A 25075-nucleotide genomic window follows, 5' to 3' on the forward strand; every position below is an offset into this window, starting at 1 on the left:
CAGCCCTCGGGTCGCTGATTTGTTTCCCAAGGAGAAGCCCTTCCCTTCCTCTCCCATTTATCCGCGGCCCCTGTAGTTATTTACTACGGTGCTAACCGGCGCAGGCTAACTCCCCTCCCTACCTTGCTCGGGCGACTTTCCTCGACACCGAGGCTGTCGGTTTCGCTTAGCATCTTCTCCTAGACCAAGACTCCTCTCTCCTTCCCCATTTTCCTTTCACCCCAGCCATCCGATCCCTCTCCAGGGTCCAGGCACCAACATGGTGCCAGTGCCCCAAAGCCACGGAATTCAGTGTCAAGGAGACGCTGCCTTCCTTGGGTGTCTCTCAGATGCAGCGCAAGGGGCCCTCCCGAGACTCTTTGGGTGTCTCCCCGGGGGGTAAAGAACTGTAGGGGGGCTTGGTCTCTGGGGCTATCAAAGACCTGCCCGGAGAAAGGGCAAATCGTCTGAAGTTTCCTGTTGCAGGTGGAAAAACCTCCTTCCGTCTTTCCCCTAGCCCAGAAAACCCCCAATCCGCCGGTAAAGCTCGCCTGCTGCAGGTGTAGTCTCTCCTACCTGTGCCCGGATTCTCAGGATCCCCGGAGCCGTCTTCAGACCCAAAGGACCAAAAGCCGGAGCCAGGAGATGCCATCGGCGCTGCGAGACCGGAGCAGGTCGCTTGCGAGTGCAAACTGCCGGCGAGCTGTCCTGGGCTCGGCCCTGCGCGCGCGCGCGTGTGTGTGTGGCGCGAGGAGGGCAGCGCGCGCGGACCCGCGGCGGAGGGTGGGTGTCACACAGGGACAGGAAACGTGCGTGTCTGCGAGTGCATGTGCCTGTGGGTTAGGGTCACGGCTTAGAGACGTGGCAGCAATCTGAAAACTGTAGAGGTAAATAAGGAGGACCGAAAGGTCCCCGCTCTGAGCCAGGGGATGAGAAGAGCTGCGCGTCCGATTGATTTAGAAGGAGAGGCAGCCCAATAAGGATGGATGAGGGGGCGGTGAAGGGGAAATATGGGAGAGGGAGGGAGTTGAATCGTGAGGGTGCGAGGCAGACAGTGCGCACGAGCTGTAGTCAGAGTGAGGGGGTGGGAGGCGTGCGGGCGAACCCCGGGAGGGCGCGAGGACTGAGCGCAGGCTGCCCCCGCAGGCCCGCGTGCGCTGTCCAGGGTGCTAACGCGGCTGGTTGCGCTCCGACCTCAGCGGGGATAAATTAGTGAGACCTTGGCCAGGGAGAAGGGTGACACGAGTTTAGTGTTTGCATCGGGTGGCGTACAGTTTGAGGTTTGGTTTTCGCAGCGGGTAAGAAGGCGCGGTTTCAGCACCGCCTTCTTCTAAGCCAGTGCCGAGGTCGCTGTGACCTCGAGAGCTCCCGCAGCCGGGCCGGAATCTTGAGCGTTTGGCGAGCTTGGCTGGGGAACGTGGGGGAAGGGCGCGTGCGCCCTAATGGGCTCATTTCAGCTCCTTAATGGAGCCAAAAGCCTGCCTACCCAGCCGCAGGGTCCCCGGGGACGAACCATTCCAGCGCTTCGGAACACGCGGTGGTGGGAACTACCGTCTAGGGTCTAACTGACGACTGGGGAGAAAGGCTGCTGATTGTGGAAATTAAAATCCATGCTGGAGTCTAATACCGAGGACCTCGGGCTGGGAGAAAAATAAAACGAATGGAAACTTCTAAAAAGGAGGTTCGGGAGGGCAGCCTGAGCCGGCAGGATTGACGGCTGCAGGGAGATGGGAGCGGGTCATTTGGTGACCTTGGCGGGCGGAGCCGTGGACGAACCCGCAGTTTACGTGTGACGGGAGCCAGTGCGTGCGTGGGAGGTGTGCATAGTTTCCCAATCTGAGCAATCTGCATTTCCCAAATCTGATGTAGAAAGAAGGTATCGCCTGCTTGGCCCTCGCTTTTTTAATAGGCCACTGGCCAATGATTCCCTCAGCCCCACACCACAGCCGCAGCCCCAAATCAAGAATCCCCTGAGAGACTGGTGGGTGGGGGGAGGGAGCGGGATTCGCTATTTCTGAGGTCTTTCCTGAAAAAGAAAAGAGAAAGAATCTCTCTGATAACGTTTCCCCCCTAAAAGCTGGTAAACAAAGGGAGGGCGCACTGAGAAGCTGGGGCCGGCTGAGTTCGGTCGCGTTCTCTCCGCGGTGGAGACCAACCTCAGCCACTCCTTGCTGCTCTGGGGGTCGAGAGAAGGCGAGAGGGAGCCGGGCGGGAAGGGTCTGCGCAGGGCCTCCGGCGGCGTGCATTCCCGGGCCTGCTGCTCTCCTTGGGTGCGCGCGTTTCTTTTCCATTATGTTCTCCAGCCATTGCTTCTCTGACCTTCCGAACCAAGTCATTACAGCTGTTGCCAAAGCAAAGACCGACGGATCCTCAGTCTCGGGTAGCACACCTCCACCCTCACTTAGGATTGTGTCGTGGGGGCCAGGAGTGGCCCAAATCTTCTGCTCCCGAACACGCGGGGGCCTAGTCAGTAAAGCTCTGGGCTCTTACCACGTGCGGCATCCGTCGGAGAGGGAAGTTTTGCAGCCCTTCAGCCCAGACAGCCTGGGGCTGGGCGTGAGGCTGAGAAGGGCGACGGCTGGGTCCTGCCATAGCATTGGCGCAGGGACTGCACCAGGATGCGCGGGAGCGCGGTGGACACGTACCCAGGCCTCTTCCCCGCGCTCACGGCTCAGACGGTCCAGCTGAACTCAGGTAGCAGCAACCCCGGGAGAGTGAAGACTTGACGGTTGGGCGGTGTGCGCCGTGGGCTGGAGAGTTCCACAGCTCTTGCTCCAGCTGCGTTTGGCTGTCGCAGAAACCAGTTCTTTGTTTAAATCCGTATCACATCCTGCAAATGTTTCCCTTAAAGCAAGCAGGCCAGGGTTCCTGAATTTGTCTACGTGGATGAGTGATCGAAAACATCCAGGTTCTTTAAAGCAAGAGGGAACACACAGGAAACCCCGAAGGCAGAATTCCCAACGCCTGGATTTAACAGGTTATTATTTTTTTTAACGGACGGAGCTCAAAAGCTGTTAAATTCCATTAACTCTTGCACAGATTCGGAGTACCTCGACTTTAATGGTGGAATTTACATTTAAAAAAAAATAACACACCCTACTTCAGATGCATACGGGGATCTGATTTGTCTTTCTTTAGCGTTGTCCCTCCCTAGACGGCAATTTGCTTTATAAAGACTTTGATTTTGCAAAAAGAGCCCACTCCCCCTGCTCTCAGGCTAGGGGTAGGAGATAACAAAGGAGCTCAGGGAGGTAATAATTACAGTCATTAGTTCACAAAGGAGGCAGCCCCGAATGGGAACCGGAGGCGGGCCAGTGCTGGGGAAAAGCTTTGGAAGGCCCTTCCTCCAATAAGGAGCTCTGGACAGAGACCCACCATCCCGGGGGGCCACCCGCTGGGTCCAGCTTCCTAGGTTGACCGATCTCTTGCCTGTGCTTTATCCAGAGATTGCCTTGCAGGGGTGTCAAAGAAAAGTGTTTGGTGCAAGTTGTCCCTTTTTGTCCTCCCATTGTTTAAATGTTGCAGAACAGAGGAAGAAGGGAAGATGGAAAGCAGAGAAAACAAAGAAATCTAAAGAAAAAAAGGGAAACAAAAGAATTGAAACCTTTCACCAAGAGTTTGCCATTCTTGTTTCCAGTTCCACTTTAAAGAGAAGGTGGAGTCTGTTCCCTCTGCATCCAGCAAGGCAAGAACCGGTTCTGGATTGCAGAGGCCACTTCGGAAGCCTGGACTGAAAAAGGGACCTGGGAAACAAGCGGAGCTCGAATTTTCCCACTCAAAATCAGGTGCTGGGTGGACCCGTGGGGGCAGAGGCGGAGGGGGCTGGATCACTGGGTTACAGGTATTACCCCCACCCCCACCATATCGCACCACAGCTAGCATACAGCGAGCGCCCTGTCGCTCTGGTTTTGTTGGTGTCTGGGCCAGGGCAAGCTCTGTAGTCCGCCACAGTTGCACTGTCAGTTGGCTCAGCAGGGGTGGAAACTGTTCGAGGGTTGGGTACTCCCTTGGGGGGACCCAACCCCCAGCTGAGGCCTTGGCTCCAGCCCTGGGGGGGAAAAAGCAGGTCCTAGAATGCACTTGTATTCAGAGTTCAGCCCTGTCATGGTGAGGTGTTTCCCTTCCCGCAAGTTTCATTCGTAACATGAAGAGGGTGCACCAAGCATCGCCAGGAATCTTTCACCGCCAACTCTTAAGGTTGGAGAGAACGTTACCCAGTGGGAAAATGGCAAAACACGCCGGCTGCATGAGCCCTCACTCTCCTGGAATATGTCCCCAAAGTCTCCTGGCTGTGCCCTGAGTGCTGTCCTGAGAATATCTGCAAAAGGGACAAGCACCCATCCCTTCCCCCAATTCGGTCGTCGGGGAACCCACTGTGCCGGCCTTGCTCACCCTCTCCAGGTCGAGTAGATGTGAAAGGGGGCAACTGCATACTAGAGCTTAACCTGCGGCTTCAAACAGCAAGCGGCCAACCACGCCATGCAAACCTCTGCCTGCCCACCGCCCTCCCCTCCATCTTAAACGCACCAAATTTCAGAGCAGCAAAGGTAGCAGCCAAATTTGCCTTAGTAGAACCTAAAAAAATCCTGACAGTTCAATTCAGAGGTGGGACTAAAGGAAGCCACGTGGGAAGGGTGTGTGTGTGTGTGTGTGTGTGTGTGTGTGTGTGTGTGTGTGTGTACATGGGTGCGCTGGCTTGGGGAGGATTTGAAAATTTGCCTGGAGGCAGTATTTCCGTAGCAAGTACAGGATTTTAACTTAGATCTCTCTCCAGTTTGGGATGGCTGGCCCGGGGTTCCTAGCACACAGAAGGCACCTCAACACCTCCTCACACACCCCCACCCCCAAGTCTACAGTAGCAGGAAACTGCACCTAAAGGAGATTAAAGAGAAACAGCCCAGAAAGCCAGGGACTTTCCAAGGCACTTTATTTAGTAACCCTAAAAGCCAACGGACGGCAAAGCGCAAGTTTGCGATCAAGTTCCTCAGAGCCCCACTCTGTTCCCTCCCCTCCTAACCCCATCCGTTGGGGGCTTTGTTCTTTTCTCTGGAATTAACCCGTCTGACCTCTCTCCGGAGAGCGGTTTCCAAGAAAAGCAGAGAAATTTTAAGTCGCCCAAAATAAGAGAGGTCAGTGAGTATGGAGGCTCAGCTTGGCTCATAGAAGGGGAGTTACAATAAGTGAACAAAGAAATACATTGGAGACAAGGACAAGAATGCCCAATTAGTGGGCTGGTGAGAGTGTGGCCAGGTGACAGCTGGAGCTTCCCCAGTTCTCCAGGTCCGCAGCCTGGAAGGCAGGCCCGGGCACGCGAGGGGCCAGCGCAGGGGCAGTCCATGCGAAGGTCAGTGGCATGGCTTTGGCGTTTGGTGTGGCAGCACCTGAGGTCTCCCCCTTGGGCGCGTGCAGTCACGCAGTCCCGGACTATTCCCGCGGCTGTGGACTTGCAGAGGCAGGGCTGCTATTGCTGGACCAGGCGCCGACGCTGGGAGGTTTTACGCAGGAGTCTCCGGTAGTCGAAGGGATTGGCTGCGCGCGGGTCCTCCTCTTCCCTGCTCTCTGCTGCCCAGCACCTGCGAAGGAGACCCAGGGCCCAAGCGTCACCTCCGCCACCCGCCACAGCGCAACCCCTCCCACCCGTCAGGCTGGTCGCTTTCCCACACCTCCTGCCCACTGCTGTGGACACTGAAAATGGTGCATTCAAAACAGGACAGCGGCCAAACATATCTGTGATCATTTTCTCAGCAGATTTTCAAGACTCTCCTGAGTCGAAGAGCAGAAAGGCTAGTGGAATCTGGTGACTTTGTATTTTTGAGAGCTAAGTAAAGCATCAGAAGGTGTATTTCTGAAAGATGAGCTTAGCTTGCATTTTAATATAGCTCAAATGTTTCTTTCAAAAAGATCTCCCAGGACGATGTGGTGGGTGTGGTGTGGGGACATTCCTCTGGAGAGGTGTAAACCTATACTTCTGAATCATATACAGTGTTGTCAACCAATGCTACCTCAATGAAAAACACTTTTAAAAAATAGCTTCCCCAAATCTGAGCTGCCACTGAGTGACACGGAGATGTGGGGTCTTTCGGCTCTTTCAGTGAGGCTGTTGGGCCCCCTTTGCAGAACTCACTGCTGGGAACCCCTCCTATATTTATCTTCTGATTCTGTAGTTTGCCTGGAGGAGTGGGTGCTCCCTAAAATGCAGCTACATAGATTTGGTCATTTATTCATGGAGCACCTACTAAGTACCAGCCACCAATGTAGGTGACAGGTGAAAAAAAGCTCCTGTTCTCAAGGGGTTTATACACTTGTGTGGGACCACAGACAGCTTTTATATGCCAGGTGGCCAGAGATGCCAAAGGGAAAAAAAAGCAGGCTAATGAGGAAAGTGTGATGGTGTGTGTGTGTGTGTGTGTGTGTGTGTGTGTGTGTATTTAAAAGCAATTTCATAGAGGGTTATTAGGAAAGGCCTCTCTGCCAAGGTGACATGTGAGGGGAGGTCCAAAGGGAAGAAATAAGCCACGCAGACTTCTCATTCCTGAATGACAGGTCTACCAATGCAAAAGTCCCAAGACTATAGCGTGTGGTCTTCCTGGAGCAGCAAGGAGGTGACTGTGGCTTGAATGGAATAAGCAAGGGCAGAAAAGCAAAGGGTGAGAGCAGGAGGAAGGCGGGGAACAGTGTGCAGACAATTTAGTGCTTTTGGAACAGTGCAAGGACTTAAATTTTACAGAATGAGAAAGACACTGGAGAGCTCTGAATAGAGGGATGATTCCTCTAAGGATGCTGCGAAAGTGGCAGTGGGGAGGCTGCTAAGAGGTACTCAACAGCCGCAGCAAGACTGAGAGTGGCTTGGACCATGCTTGCAGAGGAGGTTAAGAACCAGTCTGACCTGAAAGGTAGAATTGAAAGAGTTCACCGATAGGCTGGAATCAAGAAAGGAATCAAGAATCTATCCAAGGCCATTGGCTTAAAAAACTGGAAGGATGGAGTTACCTTTTAATAACCCAGGGAAAGCTGCATGTATTTTGGGGGTGGCTGGGATAAAGGTTTTGGTTATGCTACATTTAAGATACTTATTTCATATTGTCTCACTGTATCCTGTTTCCTTTTCTCTGCTGCTGATTCTTTCATGATTCCCCTATTCCTTAACCGAGGCATTCTTATTCCATTTTATTTTTCTCCCCTCCCACCGTTATTATAACTCTTTGCCATAATTAAAACCTGGTTAGGCCTTAAACACCCCACATCTCTCAGTAGTACTCATCAAGGCCCATCTTAGGAGGAGGTAAGGAAACATCAGTTCTCCTGTTTTCCTCTAAATGCCTTCTGTGATCACTACCTGTCACCTGCTATATTCACTTCATGTTCATGAGGCACTCAGTTCATCACTGCTGTTGACCCTGATTTGCTCATACCTTCCTGGTGTGATTTGCCCATCACCTTCCTGGGTGATGTCAGTACTTGTGTGTACTATGTATTAATAATGTGTACATTATCATTATAATATACATTTGTATAATGTAAATTATAAAACATTTATTATATAATAATTTAATGCTATGCCTTTCTGTAATACCATCCAACATATACTTTAGCATTAAATCTCTCTAATTATACCAGAATGTACCTTATTTTCCATATTTTTTAAAAAATTGAGGTACTGTTGGTTTACATCATTGTTTGCATTTGGGAATATAACACCCCAGGTGTTATTGCCATAGTGTGCCCACCACCAAAGCACCATGACCCAAAACTCTAGTCCATTCCAAAATGTACTTTAGACATTTTGTTTTGTTTTTGTTTTCTATTTTAAATCCAGGGTTCTACCAAGGATTATCTATTGTGTTTGGTGGTTTTTCTTTTAAATATTATTTCCCCCTTGGAGTTGCTTGTTTAACTTTGTTAGATCAATGTACTTGCCCTCTAGAGCTAAGTTTCTTGGACAGAGTTAAGTTCCTATGACAGAAGGGTCACATCATAGGCACACTTACATCCACCCCTTCTTCAAACATCCAGCAGGGGGCATTGCATGGGGAGACATTGCAGAGCAGTAAATTCATCAGCTCTAAGTTTCAAAAGGCTGGTATTCACATTCTAACTCAATCACTATTATCTATTTGCTATCACTAAACTTGTAAGAGTTAGCATCTGAAGCTATAAAATGGGGCGATAAGAGTAACTATTTACAAGGTTGCTATGAAGATTAAATGAGATAATAGCATCATGACTAGCATAAAGTAAGCATTCAACTATTGCTAACTTTCAGAGTTTTCTTATTCTGGTAGATACTGACTACACATTCATAGACACCACTGACATGTCAGAGAGTGTTTCAGGGATAAAATGTTTTTACAGCAGGTGTGTGTCCATCAGCGGGGGGAGAGGAAGAATACACTAGAGAGCAGGGAGACTGGGCTGTTAAAATGGAAAGCAGGCAAGTCAGTGAAAAGCAATTTGAGTAGGGAGTACAAAATCTTGGATTTTAGTTCCCTAACTCAATGTGTGACTCTTAACCAAGCCACTCAATCTTTCCGTCACTTGGTTTTCTCCTGTTTAGAGCTCTGTGATTAGCCTAGAACTCTTAAGTTTCAACATGTTATAGTTCTCGATCCCAGATGGAAGAATACATATCCCTCTGGAGACAAACAGCAGAAATCATAGTTGAGATGTATTCTGGAAAAGCAAGTAAATTTGATAATAGCCACCATTAATAGAACACCCTCCCATGCCACATCTGGGGCTAAGTGCTTTACACAGATCATTTCATTTCATCTCTGTGACAACTTGGTGAGGCAGTTATTAGTAAATCCTATGCAGATGTGGAAATTGAAGTTCAGAGAGGTTGAGTAACAGAGTGAGGTCACTCAACTCTTAAGTGGCAGAATCAGAATCCAACTCCAACACTGCCTTACTCAAAAACCTTTCCTCTTAACCACCACGTCCCACTGCAAAAGAGAGGGCTGCAGGGATCCACTTAGGATTTTGGAAAAATGGGTTTTTATTGCCTGTCGTTGTTTACATTTCTAGAATACCATGTTTCCATATTCTTATGTACCTTCCATTTCAAAGTTTCACGAAAAAGTTTTTGTGGAAAGAAGCTCCCCTCTGGCCCCAAGTAGTAAGTAAGCTATAAATGTTTTAAGTTACCTAATGTCAAACACAGTTGGTGGCAAAGTGAGAAACCAAATGCCAAGTATGTATTTCCATGCGAATCTCCCAAATATTTTTTAGTTTGATATCAATGATTCTAAGAAATTATATAGCACACCCTAGAAACTAGTAAGTGATTAAAATTACATTGGTTATTGCTTAAACATAGATTGCTGGATACGGTTTTTGGTTTATCATTAGGATGACCATAGGACTCATCATCCAAGCTGGGTTACTTTTAAAAAGAGGTCCTATAATAATTTTATCAAGAAAAGAGGTATATGCTGGTATTTTGTTAGAAAAACTGGGCTGTCTGATTTACCTAATATAGTATTTATGCTTTCACTTTGAATATTTCAAACATAAGATGCAATATTCAGTAAGAATGCTTTGCCATTAGTCCATATATAAAATGAATGTGTTTTAGAAATGGGATTGTAAATACAAAATAGAAAATATAATACTTTAAAGTTGTACTTATTACCTTTTATCAGCCTCAAAATAATGATTCTGGAGTTCTCTGTGTGGTCTTTGTTCTTTGAAACTAGGATTATGTTCTTTTGGTCCAGAACGACTGGGCAAAAATTCCTTATAATAGAAATCTTCCAAATCTAATAATTTGCCTTGGCTGTAAATGAACACAAACACACCATAACATGAATCTACTTTTCTACTCATTTAAACCTAAAAGATATTTGTTTTCTTCTTTTAAAATGTTTACTATCATACATGTCAATAGAAACAGAGGTCTTGAAATTTGCAAAAGCAGTATCTACTACAAATTAAAATGGAAAATGAAGCCTTTATCTCCTACCTGCAAGAAAACATTAGCTGCTGGAGTACCTTTTCTGGTTCTATTGTGTTGAACTTGGAACAAAACTAGCAGTCACTAGGTAGGTGGTGATAACAATGTTCCAGATTGGCCAGTCTAGATCAGGGTTCATAACGACCTTTGGGCCACTAAGAGAAAAGCTGACCCTTATAAATATTTGTATTTATAAATATATGAATTTATATTTTAGTTTGATAAGATGACTTATTGTAATCTAGAAGTATTAATTACCTCTCTTTCCTTGGTCTTCGTTTTTCTTCTTGGATTGATTTCTAAAGAGAATTAGAATTTTTAAAATTCATATACTTTTTCAATCTTAATGTAATTGATAAGTTACTATAATCTTAATGTACGAATACATCTATATCTATAAAGTTACTTTAGAAGCAAGTGAATACATTGTTTTTAAAATCTAAAGAAATATAATTTAATCTAATTTTACTAATTATGAATTTGTGATTACCTTTACCTGCCTGGACTGAAATCACATTCCACATGAAAAAAGTACTACCATACAGTGATTGGTCTACACAAGATTACATACTATTTATCTACAAATGGGGATAAAATGTCAGAATTTGTGGAAAACCCACGACTATCACAAATGCAGTTGTGATTTAGGTGGGTTAGTTAGGCTGCTTTGATGTCTTGCTGATACATTATCCTTGTGTTTAGGCTAAAGCAGACAAGAGTGGATGGGAGGGCAGGGCTGACTATCCATGGAAGACTGGAAATGTGTTTTCATTCACCTACAGGAGCCCACTGGCGGCATAAAAGTAGCAGCATAGATGATACGTATGTTCATTTGCAAAATATTTTCATAGTTGAGGACTTCAGGAATCAAGGCACAAATTAGAATATTTAAGATGTATTTTAATAAGTACTTCAATTTGAACACTAAAAAAATAACACTTCATTTTACCCCATACTATGAAGCAATATTATCTTTTGTAATATAACATTAGCACTCTGTTTTAGCTCAATATTTACATCCAAGAGGACACAAATCTTTTAGATTGAGACAACAAATAGCACAGTCATGTTGAGGAAGCTGAAGATATGATAATTGTGGAAACCCTAATGGAGATATTAAGTTGCCTGGCACTGTAAAAGTATAAGGTAATTAGGATGACAATAATGGTTTGTAAAGTTGTGGGTTTTCCAGAGTATTTTTAGATATTAAAATCATTTTTTTCTCATGACTTATCGTTTGTAATGTACTAAAAGGCTATTGTGTCAAATTGTTCAGCATTTCTTTTATTTTAATTGGTAGTATTTTAGGGGGAGGATGAAGTAGGAATGGATGCTTAAATGCCTCAAGTATGGGAGTGGACTATTCAGGAAATAACGATGTAAGGGGCAGGACACCAATTACATTCCTGTCCTCCTTGCTTTTTCCTGTTACTTCACATTCTTGATCCAATGCCCTAGGCTAGAAGGTACTTAGAAATAATTATATTACCAACATAGGTACAAAGGCCCCTAGCAGTCCAGTTAATGATCCCTGGGACCAGGGTGGCATTTGTTGTGGTCATTTTAATATGACAGAGGTCCTGCCTCCTAAATCCATCATCTGAAAAAAAAGTCTTTCTTGTTCTAGGCAATAATTTTCTATAATCCAAAGTTATGCTTACATGATGGCATTATGCTGACTGACAGAGACCCCTTTTCATACAACTAAGAATCAAATAACATTCTGCCCTTGAATTCTCAAGCTGGCAAGATCCCTTTTTATTCTGCATGAGTTTTCCCTCTGGGAGATGGTGTATATAAGTTGAATCTCAGTTACAGGGATTCTTAGGAGAGGAAATACCATCCAGGTTTATTTTACTCTTGCGTATGCTAGAATAGTCATTAAGGTCTCTGCAGGGCTCCTTTCTGGGTTGGTCAGTGGAACAGCAGAGGGCACTGCTGGGAAGACAAGGTGGTTACAGGGCTGTAGGAGAGGCCTGGATCATCAAGAAGAGGGGCCCCAAGAAAGCCCAGTGCCCACTCAGCCAAGGGCAGGACAAGGAAGCAGAAACCAAGGGGTATCTCCCTTTAGTTGAGGCCTCCCATTCAACAGCCTCATGTGGTGATCTATAACACTGGCCATTGGTGATGCTATGGCTTCTAACAGATATGACAGCAAACCACTTACATGTAGTAGGTAGTAGTACATGGAATCTTCAGGGTTATTTAATGTTTTGGGTTTCCGAGGCCGTCTTGGGGGTCTCAGTATTTTTGGCTCTTCTTTAGAGATAGCTACAAGAAAGACGATGAAAAACAAGTATTCAATGACAAAAACCACTATCAAGCACTGTTTTCCTTTCAGGATGAATAAGACATTATATGCATACATTGGTGCTGGGATATAGAGGAAACACCCACGTTCCCCCAACCAGCCTTATAATCAGCACCATGTGCTTCCTTTTGGCTGGCTAGTGGTCTAGGCCCTTGAGAGCTATTTTCACTAGAAATAAAAATAAATTCCTGATGATAAAAGATAAAAGTTAAAAAAAAAGAAGCAACAAAACTCTTGAAAGAAAATCCAGAACTTCATAAACAAGAACAGGAAGGCAGAACTTGTTGGCAGAAAAGGAAATAGAAATTAAAACAATAGTTTACTTCAGAGACATTAGCAAATATTAAAATGAAGGATAATTGCTAGACAAAATGTCAGCAAAAGTGTATTCATACTAATTGCTGAAGGTGATATTAATTGTTAGGGTCTTTTAGGAAATCAGTCTATCGAAGCCAAAAAATACCTTTTAACTTGATAACCCTATCTCTGGGGATTTATCCCCAGAACTTAAAATCCTAGTATACAAGGACATTTTAAAAAAGTCCAAACTAAGTGAATATCAAATAAGAGGGAAAAGATTATATAAATTATTGTGGTACACAAATGGAATATTATATAGCCATTAGCTATACCAGTTGATATCAGGGATTCCTGCTATGATATTGAGGGAGAAAAGCAAGATGTATTAAGTATTTATTTTGGTATACTATTTATATAAAACAATGACAAGAATCTCTATATGTGTATGCTTGTATAAGAACACAGAAGTATATGTGTAAAACATGAAAGAGTATGTGTTTTGTAATAAGGCTTTCGTGGAGAGGAATGTACTTTGTGGAAGGGGAATAGAAGGAAGGAAACAGGAAAAAAGAGAAAACAAAACAAAACAAATATGCTGCATTAAAATGAATCCCGGAATGAATGGTATTGTCATATTTATGTAAAATGTAAGTACACATGAGGATATAGAGATTAAAAAATGTCAAAATGTGTTGAACTTTCAGAATTTCTGATTAATTCTTGTATCTTGAGAATCAGCTTTATTATTAGTTTATCAACTTTTTTATCTTCCCCAGGATAATCTGAAGCACATTCTAAGAGGATGTTTTCTTAAGATATTGCCATGCTAAGTGGGCAGTCAGTAAATGAGAATTATTGATGAATATATTCAATAGGGACTGATTGCTCACATTAAATTTCCTCCGACAATTTTGTATTTTTGAAGAGCCAACTTCCTATGAGCTTACCAGCACACAAATACTTCAGAGAGGCATAAATTTATTTTGTCCTCTAATTTTTTGTTCCTTTGGTGTATAAGCACCATTTGCTAACGTCATTCTAACCCTTTACTTATAAAAGTGACATAAATATTTATAGTCACAAATTATCAAAAGCATATCAATGTTGGCAGTAGCAAAATTAGGTTTGTGTGATGTGCATGATAAACAGTAGCTTGCAAAGGTTATTGCTATATTAAATAGCCAGAAGGTAAAATACTTGTATTATAGTTTGGATACTAATTTCATTAAGTGTTTTAGTTTACCAGGAATGCACACCGAAAAAATAATGAATGGACAAACATTTCAACATTTTGCCTTCAAAAGAAAGAAGATAGATTTAAAGCTAGAAAATTAAATTTCAGTATTATCCTCATTTCAGTGATAATTACACAATTTTACTTAAGTATACATGAGGAGTATAATTTGCATAAGTATCACAGTCCTAGAATAGAAATGCACTTCTGCTATAGTAATTTCTTCTTTAAAAAATCAATTCTTTAGTTTTTGTAAATTTCCATTTACTCTCGACAGTTTGAACTTTAAGCAATGTAGTGACCTACAGGATATCTTAACAGGAATATTCATTGCCCTATGGTAAAAGCTGGACTCACCCTAGTCCTGGTTGCAATCGCCCTTCTGAAAGCTGCTGTTCTGCTTTTCACCTCATCTAACCCTGAGCCAGGCTGGCCACTTACAGAGATGATTCTGAGCTGGCAGTGGGCAACTCAACTCTACGGTGCTCCTCTCTGCCTCCCACTGTCTCATTCTCTGAGCTCCTGGAGATGTTTTCATTTCTCATGGTTGCCTGGGCTGGCCACTTGCCGTAATCTGTGATCTACCTGGGTTCTCTTGAGATTACCTGCAGTGAACAGTCGTATGGGTAGTGCTTCTCTTGCGCTGAGGGTCCTGAACAGTTGGAGGATGCCTTAACGTTCAGTGGGCCGGACACACAGGCAGCTGGCAGCCCCAACTCCCGTTCAGGTTTGCTCCCTGGTTTCTTTAGCTCTTTCTTTTCTACCAACTCAACGAAGATGCCCTAGGACAACTTACACCCGTACCTTTACATAGGTAATGGTTAAAACTCTCTTTTTGCTACTCTCTGATTTGGGTAGCATTAATATCCAGAACTTTGAAAACAGAGCTTTACATTTTTTTTTTTTTAATACAAGAGCAGGAGTACAGGCCAGATGCACAGCAGGGTGAAAGGATTCACCAGAGACAGAGGGGGGAGCAGAACAGGCAGACTGACAAAATACACTACTGAGGGGAGCAGCGGGTGAGACAGGAGAGGTCTGCTCGCCATGTGGGTTGCTCCATGGCTGGCGGGGATCAAACCAGCACTGCAGAGGCTGCGGACAGCTTCATAGCACTGTGCTCAACTGCCTGCGCCACCAGGGAGGCGCTAGAGCTTTACATTTTTTAGGTAAGGTGCAGCCTTGTCCTGCCCCTCCTGTCTCTTCATGTCACAGAAGAAACGGGAGAATAAATCAGCTGCCTGTGGGGCGAGAGCCACATGGGTGCACACAGAAAAATCATTTGTCTCCTGGCCATGACCACTACGTATCTGCCATCTCCTTTGGGTTGAGGTCATGGACTAGAGTTGTCAATGGCTGATCAGTTTTGTTTTAGTTCATGAAATTAGGTCTCAACTTTAGTCCCAGTTATCCTCATGTGTATGTGGGACCATCCAAGATGGGTTGGGGGAAGGCCTGAGCATACATAGCGTGCAGGTCTCACCACAAGGTCACATGCTTGCCTGGGAGAAATGGGAAGCTCAGGGGTGGGATTTCAGGCTTTCTAATTACATCTCATCACTTTTTAAGAGTATATTGGGCTAAATCTGAAAAATACTGGGGCTTTTTAAAATGCTGATATATTCCACCTCACCTGGATAGGAAAGTATGAGGAGAGGACAAGAAAACTAAGTGTTTAAAAGTCAAATTATGGTCTTAGATGCTGTGTTTTTAAAAGACCAATCTGAGAAAATGATTATGAACAACCAATAAATAATTTCCTAAAATTTGACTCTATGAGAAAAGCAAACAGATGTTCACCTCAGGCTATATGACCCAATATCAGCATTTTAAAAGTCACTGTTTCTTTTTAAACCAGATCATAAGGGCCTTCCTGGTGGCCTAGGGGTTAAGTCTCGAGCTATTACTTCCAAGGCCTGAGTTTGATCCCCAGGCAGGGAGCTAACCCACATGACGTAGCAGACCTCTCCTGTCTTGCCTGCTTCTCCCCTTCACAGTGTATTTCAGTCAATCTGCCTGTTCTGCTCCCCACTCTATCTCTGGTGATCCTCTTGCCTCCTGCACCTCTGCCTATACCCAGTTCTTCTACACAAAATAAAAACATTAAAAAGAAAAGCAGGTCACAAGCATGGCTGGTGAGATGCTAAGCAAGCTCTCAGTGGGTGTAGTCAGCCAGGCAGTGAAGACCACATATCTGGAGGTGATGCTCTAGTCCTATCTCATTTGGCTCTGGAAGCTCTACCAGATTGCAGCAACATTAGATTTTTACAGATGAGACCTTGGAAGTCCAAGTCACTGAGGGGTGGTTAAGTGTCCGCTCTGTTGCAGAATGAGCTTCTTGTTCTCATTCAACCAGTCACTAGGCTTTTTTTTTTTTACAGTTTTAATATAATATGTAGGTGTTCTTGTTAATGAACTACCTCAGTGGGGGAAGATTAAAGTGACATTTACAATATTCCCATTCCAATTCTGTAATATTTCATCCTGTAGTTAGATTAGCTAGCAGTTTGCCAAGGTTATTCTTTGAAAAATGGGTTTTAAGAGCTGTTAATATTCCATATATAAATATGTCATTACTTATTAACCGTTTTCTTATTGTCTAATTTTATTTTTTGCCATGTACATAAATTTTTCTTTTTCAGTTCTGATTATATCCTTAGGCTATTTCATAAGTGGGTTTACTGGGCCAATGATATAAACTCTTTTACTTTCCTTTTACATAGTACCAAATTATTTTTTGAATTGTTGATTCTTTACTATTGCCATTAATGTTTGAGAATAATTAAATTAGCATGTTTTCATATTGTTAAATATTTTTTTTCCTTGTTATTTTTTATTTGTATTTTTTATTTCCAAGATGATCATCTATAAGCTTATTTTCCATTTGCACTTCTTACTCTGTAAATAAATCAATGTCTTGTGCCCATTTTTCCATTGGGGATGTTAATATTTTTCATAATGACTTATAGGAGCTCTTTCTACTTATACATTAACCCTTTTTACTTGGTTCTAAATATTTTATCTAGTTTGTTTTTAGCTCTTTCACCTTTTTTCTTCCTTTAATTTTTAATGATGTTTGTAATTTGTAGGTCTAATTTGCAGAACAAATATATTACAATTTTCTTTGCAATCTTTTTATTATTTTATTATTTCTTATGCTTTGTGTTTTCCTAAGTAGAGCTTGTAAAATACTCAGTTCATTTTTTTTTTTTTTGGTTTATTTCTTACTACTTTTAAATTGCAAATATATCTGGAAAATATTTGGGTAGATGACCTTCATAATATAGTGGCAAATTTCAATATTTTTCTATCTTTTTTCTCAAACAGATCTCATAGCAAGGAATTATCTGTTCCACAAATGTTTGAAAACAAATGTCGACAGTGAATCTTGAAGATAATTCTTTGAGAGTCATGTCATCATATTTACTATTTCTTATTAGAAAATTATGTTTCTGTCCCAAATTGTCTTTGTGAATTTGATTGTACTTAGAGCATGCCAAGATTTTAATCTTATCACCTATAATTGTTAATCTTACTCTTCTACTTTTCTTGTGATTTCTTTTAAAAGTAATTAGTCAGGAATTTGTCTATTTTATTAAAAAAACATTATCTTAGTTTCATTTAGGTACTTTGTCTGCTTCTATCATATCATAATTATTTCTCTTTTCTCTTTTCCTGAGGTTGAATACATTTTCCTTTTTAAAAAATTTCTTAGCATGTTTTTTCATTACTTTTTCTCAGTTAATAATGAAAACACTTAATGACTTTTCCTATGAATTTAGATCTAGCTGCAGTCCACTTATAATTTTCATATGTGGCTATACTCATTTTTATTGTTTTGAAATAATTTATAACTTTTATGCTTTCTTCACATTATCTTTTTGATTTGTAGCATTCAGATTTGTTTTTTCATTTATATCACAATTTCGTCATGGTCAGAAAATGGAATCTTGTTCAATTCTGATTTTGGGGCACTGATAGATTTTCCAGGATGCCTAGTTATAAGAATCATTTATAAAGCATCATAAAAGGCAGCTCTCCTGCCTCCCTGTGACGATGCAGGTGCCACACTTTTTCTTTCTCCTTTTCCTAACAAACCTGTTCTTTTGCAATGTAATAAATAAATAGAATAAAAATAGCAAACATATAGGCATTTAAAAAGAAGGTATTTTCTCTACACGATATGAAATTATAAATATTACATCTGAATTGATATTATTGATTATATAATTTTATTAAATGATATGTATTTTCTCTTTCAATAGCTCTTATAAGAGCTAAGTTATATAGTACCAAATACATAAAGAAAAAAACCCCAGTTTCCAGTGCTATTGACATTATCAGTCTTTTTTATGTATTTTTGTCAGAAATTTAATGGGAAGCTGGAGGAAAACATATTATTCTTTGCTCTCCTGCTTCCATATTTGCTCTACATTCTCTATGACTTAGAGGAGATAAAAATTATGGAATGAGAGTAAATAATTTGGGTGCCAGCTTTGTCTAAACTAATTCAGTTTAATTACCAGAATCCATACTTCCGAGTATAAACTTATATAAGGCAAACTGTTTTAATTTATATGGTTAGTATTTAATATAATTGAAATACTTAAAAGTAGGTTATTTTCACTGAATGGTAAGGTTCTGAATAAAATTGTTTCTTTTAGGATATGGAAGGTTATTGGTTTTTAAAAGAAATTTTGGAAAGAAGCATTATTCCTTAGGAAGATAAATGCTTACCAGAGGCATGGTGGGTGGAAAGTGATAGTACTTGTGAAATCTCTTACTTTCCACTCTAAATGAAGCATAAGAAGAAATATTCTTTAAAGATATACAAGCAACTATAAACCAGAGACACACTATGGATGGGGGGAAGAGGAGAGAGTAGGATCAAAACAAGGGGGGTGGGGATTGTATGGGGACTATAACCAAGATGGAAATGCATACATTGTGCAAAAATGAAAAATGATGTAAAAATATATAAAAAATATAACACAACATGATTTGAACTACCTGTCTTTCATATGAATTTAAGAATCGCAATAGATACATGTGGACATTATTTCCTGGATAGTCTGCAAAATACATTGCTAGGTGCCAGCATTACAATGGTAAAATGACAGGCAGTATACAAAATAAAGTGGATCAAATCTTCACCATAATAATGGAAAACGTCATGATTATTGCATGAATATCAATGCCATAAAAATTTAGAAATAAATGGAAAATTGCTATTTTTTCCTTGACATTTACACTGAAAGCAACATAAAAGTATTTCCATTCTATCTACTGAGCATGTGTTTTGATTTAGTGTTGAGTTTATTGATGATATCATACAGATGAAGCATGGAAATTATAATAGCATCCTTATTTGCTAACCTCTAATCCACTAAAAAACTATAGCTGGTAGGTAGTCATAGCTTCTTTGTAAAAGAAGAAAGAGAACATGCTTTTGTGTTATGATGGTTTATTTGTCCTACAATTAATTGTTTTCTTCTCTTCATAATGGTTAACACAAATTGGCAGGTGTACCACAGTTAAGAAGAAAAATATCCCCAAAAGGGAGCATTCTACATACGGTTAAGGGAGAAATAATATAATGTCACTGTATGCTTACAAATACAACAACATTTACTGAGATTTATTTCTCTCAACAAAAATACTGGTGCAGTTAGCTCTTATCAGTTTCAATTTATAACAAATATTGTTGGAAAAAAAGATATAAAATGTTGTTCATGAACTTATCTCATTTTACTCATTTTATTTTTAACCCTTATAGTTAGCTTCTCAGTTTTCACATGGACATTATTTTACTCATGCCCTTCTTGGATATTTAAAAATATATCTCACAGAAAGAGAAATCTTGTACAATAAGGTTATAGTTTGTTAAACATAATTTCAAAAAACCTATTTTCCTTGTGTTATAGGACTGTCTTTAGAATAGGTAAGAAACTTTTCTAGGACACTCTACATAATCCAGCTAATTGAATTCTTAGAACAGAGTTGGATATAGCAATTATTTGAAGAAGCATATAGAGTTTTGAGAAACATGAGATAAGGAAAATTTCAGGAGATTATGTTAATGACAGAATTATTTGTAAACAACTTTAAGTTTGGTTTCCCATGCAAAAAATTTTACAGGGAGGCATAGCTTGTCATGGAGGACAGTACTGCAGGGGTGACCTGATGAACCCTCACTAACAGGTCCTATAGATTATCAGCTAACTCTGCCTCCGCAGCTGAAGACAGATTCTTGCACTGTGAGCTACCAAATTCTATGGTTACGGATACTGATTATCTGAGGAGACAGGACTTCTATATATTAAGATCTTTTTTCTGACAAGATGGGGTTTAAAAGTGAATAGCGTAAGAAAATAAATTAACACTAAAGAAGGTAATGTTGCATTATTTTTTCAGATTTTTGGCAGTTTTATTGGATTATAGTTTTTAATAATAAAACTTGCAAATGAGAATCCATGGACATTTATTTGTCACAGTAAAATCAAAGTAGGAATTTAACAAATTCAAAAATTTATGTTCAAGCAATATATAAAATATATTGGGTTGTCGGAAAACTCATGACATATTTTTTCTTTGATAAAACAGAAAAAGTGCACGATGACTTTTGCAACAACTCAATAATTTTGAAATTGTGTTTGGGATATCTGACTTGGAAAAAATATTCATTGGAGTTGTTATTGTTAATTAGTTAAATTCATACTTAATAACAGAATAAAATGAAGTTGATATGGCCAAATTTTATAGCATCTAACTTTGAAATATTACAAAAATATAACTAGGGGGTTATTTAATGGGTCCCACTATGTCAAAGTATTTGTTGGGAAAACAGATGTTACACTTTTTGTGCTTTCAAATCTTCACTTCAACGACCACTATATTTTGCTCCACTATATTTCTTGAAGGAAATTAAGCAGCTTTCTAGCCCATTAGTAAGCATTTTATTGGCTGTCTATTATATGATGAATAAATGTCATAGGATAAGAGAAAAACAAGCATTAGTATATGACAAGGCCCTGCTTGAAAGAGTTGAAAATCTATTTGAGGAAGGCAAGAGTAACCTTTATTCTCAGAAGATTAAAAATGGATCTGCCATACGACCTAACAATTTCACTTCTAGGTATCTATCTGAAGAGCACAAAAGCACTAACTTGAAAGGAAACTTGCACTCTCATATTTATTGCAGAAATATTTATAACAGCCAAGCCATAGAAACAACCTAAGTGCCTTTGCACAACCTGTGAAACAAAAAATCCTCTTCCCATTGCTTCTGAGGGATGAAGCCTCCTGATTTTCTTCCCAGTGGCTTGGTTGCTCCTCCTGCTGGTTCCTCTCTACCTGCCCTATCATGTGCAAACTCTTGCTCCGGCATCTCGTCTCCCCTCATGTAGGAGGGCCTCCCAGATGATCTCATCTGCTCCAAGGCAATCACCATACATGTTTACCTGCCTACCTTGCAGGTCATCTACTCACTAACCATTGCTTAAAATTGTTAACCTTCTCAGTTGCCACTTTGTCCAAATCACCATTGTTTCTTGTTGGTCTTCCATATATCCCTTCATGGCATCAAGTCTTATTCACATGACACAGTTAGAATGACCTCTCAAAAGTGCAGTTGTCTAGGGCAGGTTTAAATTTTCACAATTTACAATTCAGGTGTACACAAATGTAACACGTTTTTCAAAAACTAGACTTAAACATCAACAGATACACCAAGATTGAAATCATATCAACCATCTTTTCTGACCATGAAGGCATCAAACTAGAAATAAACCATAAAAAGAAGGCAAGGAACTTTCCTACCTCATGGAGATTAAAAACCACACTACTGGAAGACCACTGGACTAATGAGGAGATCAAAGAAGAAATTAAAAAATTCTTTGAATTGAATGACAAGGAGGACACCAATATCCTAAATGTATGAGATGCAGCAAAAGCAGTAATAAGAGGAAAATATATAGCAATAGATGCTCACATCAAGAAACAAGAAAGAACTCAAAGAAACAACCTAATCTCGAAGCTCAAAGATCTAGAAAAAGAACAACAAAAAAAACCCCAAAACCAGTAGAAGAAAAGAAATAATAAAAACGAAAGCAGAAATAAATGTAATTGAAACTAAAAAAACAATCCAAAAGATCAATGAAACCAAGAGCTGGTTCTTTGAAAAAATCAATAAAATAGACAAACCCCTAGCCAGGCTCACAAAGGAAAAAAGGGAGAAAGCACAAATAAACAGGATCACAAATGAAAGAGGAGAAATCACAACAGACACAGCAGAAATCAAAAGAATAATCAGTAACTACTATGAACAGTTGTATGGAAACAAGTTCAACAATCTAGAGGAGATGGACAAATTCCTACAACTCTACAATCACCCAAAGCTAGATAAAGAAGAAATAGAACACCTAAACAGACCAATTACAATTAGCGAAATTGAAATGGTAATCAAAAACCTCCCCAAAAAACAAAAGCCCAGGACCTGATGGATTTCCAAATGAATTCTACCAAACATTCAGAGATGAATTAGTGCCTATCCTTCACAAACTCTTTCAAAAAATTGAGAAGGAAGGGACAATACCAAACACGTTCTATGAAGCCAACATTACACTAATACCAAAACCGAACAAGGACAACACAAAAAAGGAAAACTACAGGCCAATCTCCCTAATGAACACTGATGCAAAAATCCTCAATAAAATTTTAGCTATCAGAATCCAACAATGTATCCATAAGATAATTCACCACGACCAAGTTGGATTCATTCCAGGGACACAAGGATGGTTCAACATCTGAAAATCAATCAACATTATCCAACACATCAACAAAACGAAATATAAAAACCATATGATAATATCAATAGATGCTGAGAAAGCTTTCGACAAAGTGCAACACGCATTCATGATAAAAGCCCTTGAAATTCTTGGGATACAAGGAACATACCTCAACATCATAAAGGCCATCTATGACAAGCCAACAGCCAGTATCATTCTCAATGATGAAAAGCTGAAAGCAATTCCATTAAGATCTGGAACAAGACAAGGATGTCCACTCTCACCACTGCTCTTCAATATAATACTGGAAGTCCTAGCCAGAGCAATAAGACAAGAGAAAGACATCCAAGGAATCCAAATAGGAAAAGAAGAAGTCAAACTATCACTATTTGCAGATGATATGATATTATACATAGAGAACCCCAAAAACTCCACAGAAAAGCTAATTCAACTCATCAATCAGTTCAGTAAAGTGGCAGGATACAAAATCAACACGCAAAAGTCAGTAGCCTTCCTATACACAAACAATAAATCAGAAGAAGAAGAAATAAAAAAAAAAAACATCCCTTTTATTATTGAAACAAAAAAAATCAAATATTTGGGAATAAATCTAACAAAAGAGGTAAAGGACCTATACAAAGAAAACTATGAAACACTGTTAAAAGAAATAGAAGAAGACACAAAGAAATGGAAAGACATCCCCTGCTCATGGATTGGAAGAATAAACATTATTAAAATGGCCATCCTACCAAAAGCAATATACAGATTCAATGCTATTCCAATCAAAATTTCAATGTCATTCTTCAAAGAAATAGAACAATTATTGATGAAATTCATATGGAATCACAAAAAACCCCGAATAGCCAAAGCTCTCCTGAAAAAAAGAGAAGGGAATGGAGGCATCACACTCCCAGACTTCAAACTCTACTACAAAGCCATAATCATCAAAACTGCATGGTACTGGAACAAGAACAGACATACAGACCAATGGAATCGAATAGAAAATCCAGAAATAAACCCACAGATTTATGGTCAACTAATCTTTGACAAAGGAGCAAAGACTATGCATTGGAGCAAAGAAAGTTTGTTCAATAAATGGTGCTGGGAAAACTGGGTCGCTACATGCAAAAGAATGAAGCTTGACCACTACCTCACACCATACACAAAAATCAACTCAAAATGGATTAAAGAACTAGACATAAGACCTGAAACCATAAAATATATAGAAGGAAATACAGGCAAAACACTACATGATTTGCACATCAAAGACATCTTTACAGACACATCACCCAAAGGAGTGATAGTGAAGACAAAGATAAACAGCTGGGACTACATCAAATTAAAGAGCTTCTGCACAGCAAAAGAGACAATAACAAAAACAAAGAGAAACCCCACCAACTGGGAGAACATTTTTGCACATAACACTAATGATAAAGGACTGATCACAAAAATCTGCAAAGAGCTGATGAGACTCAGCAACAACAAAGAAAATAACCCAGTCAAAAAATGGGCAGAAGAGCTAAAAAGAAACTTCTCTGAAGAGGAAATGCAAATGGCCAACAGGCATATGAAAAAATGTTCAACATCACTTGTAATCAGGGAAATGCAAATCAAAACTACCATGAGATACCATCTTACACCAGTGAGAATGGCACATATTAAAAAAACTAGCAACAACAAATGTTGGCGAGGGTGTGGAGAAAAAGGAACTCTTCTGCACTGCTGGTGGGAGTGCAAACTGGTCCAACCACTATGGAGAGCTGTGTGGAGATTTCTGGACCTACTAAACATAGAGCTTCCATATGATCCAGCAATTCCACTCCTAGGTCTTTACCCAAAGGACACAGAAACATCCATTCCAAAGAACACCTGCACCCCTATGTTTATAGCAGCACTATTTACAATAGCTAAGCTTTGGAAACAGCCCAAATGCCCAAAAATAGATGACTGGATCAAGAAGATGTGGTACATATATACCATGGAATATTACTCAGCATTCAAAAAAGATAAACACATGCAATTTGCAGCAACATGGATGGTGCTGGAAGGGATCATGCTCAGTGAAATAAGCCAAAAAGAAAAAGAAAAATACCGGATGGTCTCACTCATAGCAGGAATCTAGAAAACTTAAATAAGGGACCAGGAAAATGAATAACTATAAGAAAGTGAAAATCAAAATCAACAAAAACTATGAACCAGAGACACTTTTTGGGGGGTGAGGGGTGGGAGGGGAGGAATTGGGGTCAGAATGGGGGGGCTGCAATTGTATGGGGAATATAAAAATAAAATTTATTATTTAAAAAAAATAAAATAAGTTTTACGTATAAAAAAAAACTAGACTTAAATGCTGATTCTTAGTGCTCATTTCTGTTTCTTAGCATTAGGTAGCTTTGAATGAATCTTAGTTAGACTTGGTGGCTTTCAAATTTTAGAGTGTCTTCTAAGTAAATTTAGTCATTTTTAGATTTCTGACCCTTCTTTTTTTTCCCTGGGTCACATGAAGGTAGGAGTGG

The 25075-nt window shown here is 40.6% G+C and overlaps 2 protein-coding genes across 2 annotated transcripts in view; both read right to left on the reverse strand.

Moving 5' to 3' along the window:
- Nucleotides 1–744, reverse strand: part of GAD2 (glutamate decarboxylase 2) — a 53229-nt gene extending 52485 nt beyond the window's left edge. Inside the window, exon 1 of the mRNA XM_084254155.1 lies at nt 556–744. Within this exon, the coding sequence (XP_084110281.1) occupies nt 556–631 (76 nt within the window). The 5' untranslated portion in view covers nt 632–744. The remainder of the gene's footprint in view (nt 1–555) is intronic.
- Nucleotides 745–5440: 4696 nt separating this feature from the next.
- The window catches only part of MYO3A (myosin IIIA), a gene marked incomplete at both ends in the record, with an annotated part of 134734 nt that continues 115099 nt past the window's right edge, over nt 5441–25075 (reverse strand). Inside the window, 4 exons of the mRNA XM_084253406.1 lie at nt 5441–5552; nt 9611–9754; nt 10190–10230; nt 12099–12202. Coding sequence (XP_084109532.1) covers nt 5441–5552; nt 9611–9754; nt 10190–10230; nt 12099–12202 — 401 coding nt within the window. The remainder of the gene's footprint in view (nt 5553–9610; nt 9755–10189; nt 10231–12098; nt 12203–25075) is intronic.

Source organism: Talpa europaea, assembly GCF_964194135.1.
Source record: "Talpa europaea genome assembly, chromosome: 14".
Lineage (NCBI taxonomy): Eukaryota > Metazoa > Chordata > Mammalia > Eulipotyphla > Talpidae > Talpa > Talpa europaea.